Source organism: Cryptococcus depauperatus, chromosome 1, assembly GCF_001720195.1.
Source record: "Cryptococcus depauperatus CBS 7841 chromosome 1, complete sequence".
NCBI classification, from domain to species: Eukaryota; Fungi; Basidiomycota; class Tremellomycetes; order Tremellales; family Cryptococcaceae; genus Cryptococcus; species Cryptococcus depauperatus.
The window spans coordinates 720,879-733,289 of record NC_089468.1 but is presented as its reverse complement, the minus strand read 5'-3'; the positions used below and the strand labels follow the sequence as shown (position 1 = coordinate 733,289).

Sequence of the window (12,411 nt, the reverse complement as noted above, 5' to 3'; positions counted from 1 at the left end):
TCTCGCTCAAGACGGGACTTGTCAACAAACTTGCGGCGAGAAAATGTAGACGAATCAAGGTTTATGTCCAGAGAGGGCAGGCTTGCCTACTTTTCAACGAGACTGTTTTACGTGGACAGAACAGCTGAACCAGCACTTTTGACTATAAGCCAAACAGTCTTGGCGAATGATATAGCTGCTCGAGGTTGACGGTCTTGGAAATATTCAGACTGGAAATGAAACCTTTGTAGTTGTCAATGACCATTTGTCATTACGTTCTTCAAACTCGGGCATTAATAAGATAATCTTATTAAGGTTCTGTATCGTGCCTAGGATATTCGGTCAGGTAAGTATGAGTCGAGATTGACAAGTACGAATGTGAACATGTCTATAATTCATTTGTATACGGTGGTATACAATAGCGAGAAAGAATGTGAGAGCAGAGGCTATGGGAGAGCCGAGGAGAGCAAGAGATTCACATCATTTCTTCTACTCACGACGGATCATGCCCCTTTTGAGACTCATAAATACATGCAATACTATGGCTAATTGGCATACTGCCAATGCGTGGTAGTCATCAACGGATGTGACATCCCTGTACTCGGTATAGGCATCGGAGGCATCTCGGGTTTCTTTCCATCAGCATCTAGGTTGGTGACATAGTGCATTCCGAACCCGACCTGGATTCGGGTTAATGTGTGTAGGGCTGGATGGGAAGAGGTAACTTACGTTGTACAAAACACCGAGACCGCTGTCTTCTCCAGCGTCCACTTTGGTCACCGTGGTGGATCCAGCGGCTTTGCGGATAGCATCGCTTCCTATCGGCGAATCCTTTGATTTGGACGAAGAGGAGGAAGATTTGGAACTTTCTTGCGAAGAACTTGAACTGGAAGAGGGCTTGGAGGAAGATGAGGACGAGCTCTTTTCCAATTTTGATTTTTCGGCTGCTTCCTTTTCCTTCATGGCTCTAAGTCTAGCCATCTTTTCTCGTTCAATATCTTCTCTTGACGGTTCCTTGGAACTGCTTGATGAGTCTGAAGTAGATGAAGACAAGGAAGAATGCTGAGGTGTGGACGAGGGTTGGGAAGGTGGTGGAACAGCTTTGTTCAATTCTTGAGATACAATTTGGAGAGAGAAGAATAAGAGGAGTAGAAAGCCCAGGATTTTGTTCACTTAGTTGTGGTCAGAGGCGTTTTTGTCATCCAGGAGGCTTGACTCACCAAAGCTGATACCAATAATCATCACTAGATACTTTGTCCTCCAGAGCTTTTGTCTTTGTCTAGGAAATCATCAGCGAAAATACCAAATCTTTTGTAACAAGCCCACTTGTCTTCCACTGCCTTCTTTTTTTCCAATTCTTTCGCCCTTTTTGCTTCTTCTTCTTTTGCCTTTGCTCTAATAGCCGCCTCTTTCGCAGTTTTTTCCTTTTCTATCGCCTTTTCTTTCTCTTTGGCTCTCTCCTTTTCTTTCTCTTTTTCCTTTTCTTTTGCCTTTTTCTTAGCTTCCTCCTCCTGTTTTTTCTTTTTCTCTTCCTCTTGGGCTGCCTTCATCAGTTCGGGGTCAGGTTTGTTGAAATGGCCTCTATTAAATCTTCAGAATCCATAAAAAAGAAATATGACAAACATACACATGAAGTGGCATTCCCTTTTCCCACCACAGTTCCTTCCCCACAGCTGTAGCCTTTCCCATCGGAAAAGGCCATGGCATTAACTTGTTCAATCTCGTTGTTAAAAAAGCAGAAGGGTGGGCACGAAGATCGTCCCATGGCGACGGCTCCTCTGGCTTTGATTCTTCCTTCTTTTTCTCTTCCTTCTTCTCCTCTTTGGGTGTCTCTCTAGACGAAGACGAAGATGAGGACTTTTTTTCCTCAGCCGCTGGGATAGAGGGCTGCATGATCTGATTCCAGGTCACTATGAACCTGTCAAATATCAGAGAATATCAACCAGTGATTAGATGATGCTTACAATAGAACCGCGATGGTCATATGGATGTATGTTATGTGAAGCTGTGGAACGCCGGGTACCAATCCTATCATCTGCGCCACTATACCAATCATCCCATTAGAATCTGAGCTTTCTCCGTCAAGGTATTATTCGACCCACTCAGAGCAACGATGACTATAAAGAAGCCCCATTGCAAAAAAAATGGGGCTACATTCCTACTTACTTCAGCTCCATGCTTGGGGCTGGCCTTGCTAGACTCACCAGACACGATCAGCAGCAGGTACGAGCATTGGCATGGCATTGGCCGCCATAAACATCACTAGTCCAAGGATCAATAGAGTGTATATGGGCGAAGGCCCCGAGTTGTCAGCAAAGAGATTGTTGGTATAGTAGGCATGTGGCTGGATACTGGCTGGAGGGATGTAAGGCAGATAAGACATTCTTCAAAATATCAGGTCAGCTCCTTCATTAAGTTTTGATTAGCTAGCGATTTCATTTGGATGTGCATCATCAGATACAATATTGACAAGGCCTCGCTGTTCAAGGCGAAAATCGTGTTTTGCGATAAATGAAAGGATAGACAGTATCAGTGTTTCACTCTCGTCTTGCATTGCAGACACCCTTTGTAAGACCTGAAAATCAAAAATGCCCTTCCTCAGCATCCATTTATACTTCTTATGCATAGCGTGGATCATCGCTTGAGACTGCTCATCGAGCCATAAGCTTGTCGACATGTTCTCGAATACCCTCCTCCCATTCATACCAAGTAACAGAGGAATACCAATCATCTCTGACCGGACACTCTGCCTGTCTGACTCCTGGTCGCCCATCTAAAGATTGTCACAGTTTGTCCATTGAAAGAAAAACAATCGCTCACCTCTTGCACCTTCCTTCCCAACAGGCAAAATTTTCTGGCATCTCAGCACACCTTCAAACTTGAAACCCATTCTTTTGGAGGCAGCTTGACTAGCGGTGTTTAGACTAGTGGTCAACCATTGTGCCCTCCTCAGACCAAGTCCCCCTTGAGATGGGTGATCGAGGATACGGTGCATGATCAGGCCCGAGGCGTGCGTCTGGACATGTGTTCTCTAAAGGTGCTTTAGCTGGAGAGTATCTCTAGAGATTTGATAAATGCTCTCACGTGAAACGGAGGGAGGATAGTGATGTATCCTGGTTCACAAATCATAGCAGGATAGCTAGAGTTGATCATGGCAATGACGCCAGCAAAGACATAGTCTGCAGGATCAACCTTGGCAGAAGAGCTGGAAGGTTCAGTAAAGATCGCATAGAGGATCGAATCCTGCAATCGCTCTAACTTGAATATATATATATTTTAAAAACACACTGACAATAGGTAATCGCATATTTCTCTCAATCCATACCAAAAGGTCACTCAAGCTCTCAAAAGGCTTGATTCCCAACCATCTCAGCACTTCTGGGTATTTCCTAAGTGCTTCAAAGTATAGTTTTGCATGTAAAGAGGGCTATAACCGCGAGTTAGCAATACGCCATACTATCTATCATATACTTTCCACAAATGGTCTCAGTTCAACGCGGTCAGACTTGAGCTGGACGACCTCAAATGTATAGTTGAGGTCGTATTGCTCTGGAGGCGTATTGAGGTGAATATCATTTGAAAGTACAATTGCTTCGGGTTGAGTGTATGTATTGAGATAAACCATTGTGGAAAGTAGAAATGAAAAAAGATTAAAAATAAAACGACAAGCAACATATATATTGTAGTGTTAAATAGCCGTCAGGACTAACTTCGCCTAAAATTACTTACTAAAGATAGCCGAATTACGGTTGATGAGAGATTCTCTGAGTTGAAGATGTTGCATTAATCCAATTTTTGCTGGCTTAATTTTTTCTATAAAATACAATGCTAAAATCTTGTAGATATCATCGAGGATATAGTGTACAAGCTCAACAATTGAGCTGGGTGAACGTACATGGATTGAAAACCAATCACATACTCAAACGCCCAAGAAATGATGGTCACAAGTCTAATGTCTCTCTCTTTCTGGCTCTCTCTCCATAGGTAAAGTCTTCTTCCATCTTTCTTGTGCTTCCGAATCTTGGAAAGCTTCATGCAATACTTGGTGGACATCCTCAACAAACACAAATTCGATACCAGACTTGACGGATTCAGGGACATTTTCGTCAATATCAGGCTTGCACGCAGCGGGTACAATCAACTCTGCGCAACAGACATGAGCACAATTCCATACAAAAGACGAACGAAATGAAGTTACTTTGTATTCCAGCTCTATGAGCCGCTAATATCTTTTCTTTTAATCCTCCGACAGGCAATACTTGACCAAGCAACGATATCTCACCAGTCATTGCTACATCCCCAGCAACTCTCGTTTTTGTAAATAGTGACACAAACGCGGTCAAAATGGCAGTACCAGCTGATGGCCCTTCTTTGCCGATACCGCCTTCAGGCATATGTAAATGAACATCTCGATCATTGAGAGTAACTTCAGCTTCAGACTTAGTGATACCGAGCAAGTAAGCGTTGGCCTTGACCCAAGATAACGCAATTTGAGCAGACTCGCGGATAACTTCACCTAGTTTACCGGTAAGTTGTAGGTTACCTTTGCCCGGCATGGACTGTTGCGTTCAGCGTCAGTCTGGTTAGCCATACGATAGAGTATAGCAAGGCGTACGTTTACTTCGATGGGCATGACAGCTCCTGATCCGTTGCCCAAATATCCTAAACCAGTACTAACACCAGCAGGCGGCGAGTGCGTATAGAGCCTGTCTTTGTGATATATAGGCGGCCCAACATAATCTCTTAAATTATCCGTGGTTATTCTTATATGGACGCTATTTGGGATTTTGAGAGGTTTCCTCGGCACCGTAGTCACATCAGCCTCCTTGTTTGCATCATCTGTCCTTGATGAAGGATCATTTGATGTAAACTCAGAAGCAGGTTTGACATCGGGTTGTTGAGCCTCTACCTTGCTTTCTACTGGAGGGGAGGGAGGTTCTGGAAGACCGGTTTCGCCGAGATCAGAAACAATTCTATATGCTGCCTTGCGGTAAATCTATGCATGGCAATTAATGCTTGTTGAATGACAACAAATTAACTCACCTTGTCGATATGCTTCTTCAAGTTTCTCACACCACTTTCTCGACAGTAGTATCTGATAAGTGTCTCAATCGTTCCATCCTCAAGTTCAATATCCACATCCTTCAAACCCGAAGCTTCTTTTGCTTGAGGAGAGAGATATTTCTCTGCGATGTTCTTCTTTTCTGCAGATACATAGCCAGACACTTCAAGAACTTCCATACGGTCCAAAAGAGGTCCAGGGATAGTTTCAAGTACGTTGGCTGTGCACACGAAGAGAACGCGAGAGAGATCTATAGGGACATCGAGGCTTAACTTTTATTAATAGACGATATACGGGTTATAATGTAAAGACACACTAATGATCCAAGAATGACTTGTTTTGCTCTGGGTCAAGCATTTCTAATAATGCACTTGCAGGGTCTCCATTGTAAGCTTTACTTATTTTGTCAACTTCGTCGATTAAGATGAGCGGATTCTCTGTGGCGACTTTTTTCAGCGCCTGGATAGGCTTTCCGGGCATAGCTCTAAAACACCCATCAGTTATCACATCTATGCAGATTAGAAAGGGCATAATACCCAATATAAGTCCTTCGATGTCCTTTAATTTCTGCTACATCTGACAAACCGCCGACCGAGAACCTGAAGAATTGCCTTCCCAGCGCTCGAGCGATACTTTTTCCAATACTCGTTTTACCTACACCGGGCGGGCCAACAAGACACAAGATTTTTCCTTCTACGCTCCCACGCAACTTGCCAACGGCCATAAACTCGAGGATTCGGTCTTTGACATCTTTGAGACCATAGTGATCTTCGTCAAGAACACGAGTAGCGTGAGGGATGGAGTAATTTTCAGGGGTATGAACACCCCAAGGAACTTGAGTCAACCAATCAATGTAGTTTCGCGTAACACTGTAAAAGGGTCAGTTCAATACATAACTGAAAATCTCCCATTAGGTTGCTCACTTGAATTCACTCGCAGCCGGTTCTAAGTGCACAAGTTTATTTAATTCTTCATCAAACACCTTTCTGACGCCTTCTGGCATTGCGAGTTTTGCAGCCTTCTCTTTGAAACCTTCCACAAGCTTATCTTTACCATCACTCTCCATGCCCAACTCCTTTTTGATCCCCTTTAGCTGTTCCATGAGATAGTACTCGCGCTGTCTCTTTTGAATTTTCGTATCGACGTCGCGGGCAATCTTGAATTGGAGTTGAGCGTTGATGAGTTCTTTTTTGAGAAGAACAAGAGCACGCTGAAGGCGATCTTCAATAGAAGTGGAGGAAAGAACAGCTTGAAGGTCAGAAACATCAGCGGTGGAGACCACAGCTGCTAGATCTGCGAGCTTGTCGGGTTCATCAAACACCTGAGAGGACGTATTGGATATCGCAAAGCTTGTCACTGAGCGGAATCAGCAACGGGCTTTGCAATTGAAGACAACACTTACCTTGCTCCCTAAACATTGGTTGCAACTGTGCAATCTCCTTGAAGACAGAAATTAATTCGCTCATAATCGCCCTGATTATTTGAGAATCTTTCTCATAAGCTTCGAGTCCAACATTTGTGACATTAGTCAATGAAACTTGAGGGAGAAGCGGATGAAGAAAACCAATCTGCGAAAATCCTGGCTTTTGTCCCAATGCAGCCTGATCGTCTTTGTTTTCCTGAACCTCCTCTGAGCTACCTTGGCCGCTCGAAACAGTCCCCAGTTCTTCCCTTACACTCTCTACACTGGGGACTTCAGGTTCAAAAGATTTCACTTCTCCCTCTCCGGTTTTAGCATCCTGCGTCCCATCTGCCGATGTCTTGACAACATTTGAGCCTTGCTTTCCAGAAACCTTCACAAGCTCATCAATTCTAATCCTCCTATGAGGAAAAAGAACAGCTGTTAGGGCCTCAGATTTACCTTCGCCTTCGTGTGAAGTAAAGCAACTCGTTATTTGACAGAAAACGCCAACAGGATGGACTTGATCAACATTTTCCACCACATCCGAATCCGAATTTGAGTCCTTGAGAAGGAAGGCGCCAACATAAGGCTGGCCATGAGCCTGCAGTTCTCGGATGGCCTTGATGACAGGTGGAGAACGGACAGTGACGGCTTTGTAAAAGCCTGGAAAGAGCGGTCGGTGGGTTATAGGAATAGCCAGGACTTGCGGATACACCGTAGGGATGATAGGCTTAGCAATGTCTTTGGGTCCGTTGCCACCAGCACCGCCAGATGAATTGGAAGGAGGCGGAGAAGTCGAGTTGAAGGAAGCGGCATCAGAACCAGAGCTGCTAGCTTTCATGCTATCCGAATTGAAAGACTGGAATTTTGCTTGAGCTTCTGCACGCTTTTCAGCAGCCTTGGAGCTCTCAGCATCTGATGTTTCTGGGGTCTTGCCAGTAGCGTTTGCTCCTTTAGCCTCTCCATCTTTCTCTTCAACTCCTTCGCCTTCAATAGGCGTGTTGTTGAGCCATCTCTTGTCTTTAAAACGTGCAGCAGAGCTATGTAACAGCCTGAGGTTTGTATTATTGGTGTTCAAAAGGGATATATAATGAATAACAGGCTTGGAGCTTGGATGAGCGGTCAAGCAAGATGAGAGAGCTTGTGTAAGTCGAGTCGGCCGAAATGAACGATGAGGAATTAACCGAACAGCAGCTCTTTGAACAGAAATCATGTTGAGCTGAGTCTATGGGAAGTTTTTTCCCAGACTGAAGGAAACGATGAAGAGAATAAAGAGAGAAAAAGAAAATCAAAGAGCGAAATGTAGATGCAACATAGAAAGGTGGAGGGCCTGGAAGTAGACGCTGATTAAGCCAAAACATTACATAGCCACCTAACAAAATTAACTCTTTACATTTTCATTACAAAATATTTTCTAATACATTCATTTATGCTCTCCAAATGAAAGCAAATCAAGCGCATATATGATGTAATAGTGTACAACACAAGATAATCTAGACAATACGTCTGATATCATATTCATCTTGACGATTTGTCAGATTATGCAGCCATGAGAACTCCTTCTTCGCTGGCTTTCTCTCGAGGATTGTAATCTGCACATGAATGAAGTGGTCAACTATAGTACTATATGACCATTCTGAGAGATGTGACATGTATACATACTTTGTGTTATTGGCTTTGCAACAGTGGGTTCCTCTAAGGGAACATTGGGTAAAGCCACAGACGTCTCTGTTTGGGGTAAAGATGGCTATAGAAACGATGAGTTCAACATTTCTGGCTAACGGGTAGAATAATAATAAAAACATATACTGACCAAGGCCTGCTGTTGTAGTCGTTCGAGTTCCTCTTGGACAGCTTCTTCCTCTTCTGGGGACATTTTGGACATGAGCGCCTCGTCAATCTCCTAAGTCATGGCATATTAGATTGTTAATGCTAGACTTAGCAAAAACTGACTCGTTGGTATTCAATCCCTTCCCGTGTCTGATCCATCAACCGGTCAACCCTTTCTAAAGATATTTCCTTGTGTAATTCTTTGAGCACGTCGGCGCCTATCTTGAGCCCATGTAGAACGGTATTTTGTATTTGAGTAAACTCTATCGTGCTGATCTACGAGTCAACTGGTTAGACCAATACTTGATCGGATGAGGATTTTAGACAAACAAGTTCTTGTAATGTCATCAACTGGGAGTCTGTCTTGGTAAGTAGCTGCTCTTGGTATTTCCGTTGGCGAAGTGCAGTAAGAGCTCGCGCCTGTCCGTCGTCAGATCGTCAAGGATAAAGATGCCTCTTCAGCGGTCACCATACCTTGTTGCCCATTTTGAGTGCTTGCCGAGCAATCTCTTCTTCTTGAACTAGAACCACTTGCAGCTGGACCAAAACCTTAGATATCCGGCCATTCGTCTGCGTCTGTTACAGCTTACCCTCTTCTGATACTGCTTCATCTTGTCTCTTTGTAGCTTTAGACTAGATAAATCAGCTCTGACCAAGCTGACCGCTCAATGTTCTACTTGCTCTAATACAGCCCTATCTTGGTCCGTTATCTTTGGGCCTGGTTGAGCCATTCCCATCTTTACAAGCGTATTTTGCCATAATCCCATAGTTATATCTGGTATAACTGATTATATGTATAGTTGTGAAATCAAATAGCCCGCCGGCCAAAAGTTAGAAAGATTAAAGCGGCGATGTCCGCTAACCCTCAACTTTACGCTTTTCAACAATAGGTCATTTCTATTTTACTTTTATATAAGAGATTGGTAAGGAGGAGAAATGTTTGGGTCCTCACTCCAAGACCGCCTCAAAGCAGCAGTAGATTCTCTAGAGGCAGCAGGCTCGTCCTTGCACGCTCGCGCTCTGCACGCCAATCAGCAACCGCAAGATCAAGCTTTGAAGGAGAAGGTCGACAAAGCTACGGGTAGCCTTGATACGTTTGGAGCCCAGAAAGCGACGGTGGTGAATGATGTTGATCCATCAACTGAAGAAAAACCAAGTAACCCACAAGAAGTGTTCCAAACGAAAAGTACGGCGTCAAATACGTATACTCCTACAAGCCAGTTAGCAGAGAATGCACTTTCAGGCTTACGCAAATCCTTTCGTTCTGGACGGCTCCCAGAGGATCAAGAGGACTCTTCAAAGTTATCCTCCTCTGTGACTGCCAAGGGAGAAGTATTGAAAGATACCATGTCACCAACTGTAATGAAGTCTGAGATGGTATCACCTGTGCCTACTTTATTGAAGCCATCCAGCTTTGCTCTTGACTCTGAAGAACCTTTCCGTTCTGCGTCCCCTCTGCCTCAAATGTCTTCACTATCTCGTTTGGCAGCTTCGACGTCTACCTCTATTCACAATACTCAAACACCATTGCATTTAGTCGACTCTGTTGACCCTTCATCAATACCTTTACCCCCATCGCCTCCAGTATCAGCATTATCAACAAACGATCCCTTGGGAGTAATATCTATTGACGAAAGCGAGATTGTTCATGAAGTTGATTTCCTCAATGATGATAGTCTAGAGAAGACATCAAGTAGATTTGAAATTGTGAATAATGATGATAATAAGGTAAAGCCAAGAGAAGAGAATGAGAGTGAAGATGGTCTCGATGCCAACGACGTGGAAAAGCAAGCCATTACCATGAAGCATCGCTATGAAGGTGTGTCGGTCGGCACGTCCTCTAAGTACATGACTTACCTGTCACAGATCTTTCACAGCGATTTACAAATCTTCTTGCAACCACACACTCTGCCAACCAAATCTTCATGACCCTTACTCCATTAGAATCAGGCATCAAAGATCCAGTAGCACTGGAGGGATGGATCAGAATGGTGGTTGGTAAAGTTGAGATGATGGGGGGTGAAATAAAGAGATTACAGGATCAAATGGCTTGTATGCTCACTTGGTGTCAATAAAAGGACATAGCTTATAGATGTACAGTGCAAGAGTCAAGGATGGAGGAACTACGCGACACTCATAGACTAGAAGGAACTTCCCAACAACAAATCATCTCAAAACTGCGTTCCGAGCTGTCGGAAGCACAAGCCAAGGTTGCTTCTTCCACCAATGACTCAACTACCATTACGCAACTACGAACAGAACTTTCCAAAGCCCAATCAAGCGCCAAGGAAGAAGAAGAGAAACGCACTAAAGCAATTTCACTCCTTAAAACAGTTCGTCTAAAACTCGTCAAGATTGAAAAGGAGAAAGAAGAAGTTGAAAAGGATCGTGCCTCTGAAAGAGCAGAGAGGACTAAGGTTTTAGAGAATGTTGAGAGTATAAAAGCTGAAAAAGAAAAAGAGGTGAATGCATTGAGAAAAGGATTTGAGAGGGAAATACAAGGTGTGAAAGAGAGATGGGAGAAAGATGTTAAAGAGAAAAAAAGTGCGTGGGAGCTGGAGGCGATCACAACCAAAGTTAGATACTCTTCTTTCCGAAACTTCCGTGCAAACTTACCGAAATGTGTATAGGCTGCTCATGCTAAAGAGCTTTCTCAAAAGCATACTAAGATCATTGGTCTGGAATCCATTGTTAAAGAACTCAACATTGAAAAGCAACAATTGCATGCGCAATTTCAAATCAAGCAAGCTGAAATTGACCAAGCTCGCGCGGACATTGACGACTTGCAAACCAATACACGTGAGCTGAGGTTTCAGTTAAAAGAAACAACTGAGCGATGCGAATTACTTGATGAAAATTTGAGAGAGCATGGTGGTGGGCGAGGGCAAGCTAGTTTGAGTTTGAGTGTACCAAATGAGGAGACAAGTGGATCAAGATCACCCAGTCGAAGCAATTCATTTTCTACGACTTCCCCTGCAGAAATACAACGTCTCTTAGCTGAATCGGAATTACGGGCAGAAGCCAAGCTGTTAGACATGCGCACACGTCTACATCACCTTGAAGCCGAGCGCAACACTTTAGAAGAAGAGTTCAATCTCAAGCTTTCGGAAAGAGTGCGTGAGCTAGAAAAGATGCGTCGTATGATCGTTGAGAAGGAGAAAGAACATGTTGAAAGTATGAAGAAAATTGAAGAGAGAGAAACAAGACTTGAGGAGGGAGAGGCAAAGGCAAGAGCTTTAGAAGCTGAGATGCTTAGGATAAAGACAAAGATGGAAGAAATTAAGAATGATAGAGCAGTAGCTGCAGAATCTGAAGCAAGTATCATTGATTTTAGTTTTCCCAGCTTGGGCTGACTTTGCCACAGCGTACGGCTCGAGAAGAACACTCTTCGCTCCAAACAAACATCTCCGCTCTTCAATCTAAACTTGACGAATCCAAATCCCATATTACTCATCTCAAATCAGTAAATAAAACGTTACGTGAGGAGATGCGCAAGGTACAAAGCTCAGTTCAGCTTTTGGAACGATCAAGAAACCCTGGAGTAGGCTATTGGGCTGCAAAGGAACATTATGGCGTAACGAGTCCTCCACCAGTTAACAGCGAGACTGCGACACCCTTGATAGGGGAAAAGAAAAGCTTAGAAAGTGTACGAACGACAGCGGCAATAGAAGTAGGGAGTGAACTAGAGAACGCGGGAAGGGATTCTGAAGAAGAACTTAACTTAGAAGTACGTGCAGACTTTCAGACGTTACGTGGTAAGACTAAATCAAGACCCTAGTACCTAAGAAACGTCATTTTACAGTTTTTGGAGCACAAAGAGATGAGACCTAATCTCATCAGAGTAATGTCGGTGATTCTGAGATTCACACCTCAAGAATTAAGGAGATTAAATCAAGCAGTTTGAGGGACAAATGCAGAACCTCTAGAGATATCGGCAAGCATAGAAACTAGCGATCAACAATATTACCATCGAATACCACAAGATCAAAGATGAGCATCTTGAAATTGCATTGAACACACTGGATGTGCCAAATTGAATGTTTATCTGAGTTTACAAATGGTCTCCCTGCCATTCATCATGGGGGACTGCGAAAAATGCATCACGTCGCCAGACACTCATTAATTAAGCATCTTAATA

At 43.6% G+C, this 12,411-nt stretch overlaps 5 protein-coding genes across 5 annotated transcripts; 1 reads left to right on the top strand and 4 right to left on the bottom strand.

The window, feature by feature from the left end:
* Positions 1-524: 524 nt before the first annotated feature.
* On the bottom strand, positions 525-2,362 carry L203_100292 (uncharacterized protein; the record flags this gene model as incomplete). The annotated part of the gene is made up of 8 exons (XM_066209753.1): positions 525-659; positions 709-1,151; positions 1,200-1,258; positions 1,306-1,560; positions 1,607-1,897; positions 1,944-2,022; positions 2,082-2,137; positions 2,184-2,362. 8 exons carry the CDS (start codon positions 2,360-2,362, stop codon positions 525-527), a joined length of 1,497 nt encoding a protein of 498 aa, XP_066065850.1.
* A 268-nt stretch (positions 2,363-2,630) lies between these two features.
* L203_100291 (uncharacterized protein) lies at positions 2,631-3,604 on the bottom strand (the record flags this gene model as incomplete). Its single annotated transcript, XM_066209752.1, has 5 exons — positions 2,631-2,752; positions 2,800-3,010; positions 3,064-3,222; positions 3,272-3,406; positions 3,458-3,604. The coding sequence occupies 5 exons, from the start codon at positions 3,602-3,604 to the stop codon at positions 2,631-2,633; spliced, it is 774 nt and encodes a 257-aa protein (XP_066065849.1).
* A 324-nt stretch (positions 3,605-3,928) lies between these two features.
* L203_100290 (ATP-dependent protease La) lies at positions 3,929-7,656 on the bottom strand (the record flags this gene model as incomplete). The annotated part of the gene is made up of 8 exons (XM_066209751.1): positions 3,929-4,122; positions 4,178-4,538; positions 4,595-4,975; positions 5,023-5,308; positions 5,358-5,525; positions 5,578-5,910; positions 5,965-6,397; positions 6,444-7,656. 8 exons carry the CDS (start codon positions 7,654-7,656, stop codon positions 3,929-3,931), a joined length of 3,369 nt encoding a protein of 1,122 aa, XP_066065848.1.
* A 326-nt stretch (positions 7,657-7,982) lies between these two features.
* L203_100289 (uncharacterized protein) lies at positions 7,983-9,040 on the bottom strand (the record flags this gene model as incomplete). Its single annotated transcript, XM_066209750.1, has 8 exons — positions 7,983-8,035; positions 8,106-8,190; positions 8,257-8,346; positions 8,397-8,549; positions 8,604-8,693; positions 8,748-8,810; positions 8,864-8,906; positions 8,955-9,040. The coding sequence occupies 8 exons, from the start codon at positions 9,038-9,040 to the stop codon at positions 7,983-7,985; spliced, it is 663 nt and encodes a 220-aa protein (XP_066065847.1).
* Positions 9,041-9,209: 169 nt separating this feature from the next.
* Positions 9,210-12,177, top strand: L203_100288 (uncharacterized protein; the record flags this gene model as incomplete). The annotated part of the gene is made up of 6 exons (XM_066209749.1): positions 9,210-10,092; positions 10,140-10,325; positions 10,374-10,849; positions 10,904-11,587; positions 11,638-12,000; positions 12,052-12,177. 6 exons carry the CDS (start codon positions 9,210-9,212, stop codon positions 12,175-12,177), a joined length of 2,718 nt encoding a protein of 905 aa, XP_066065846.1.
* Between the last annotated feature and the right edge of the window lie 234 nt (positions 12,178-12,411).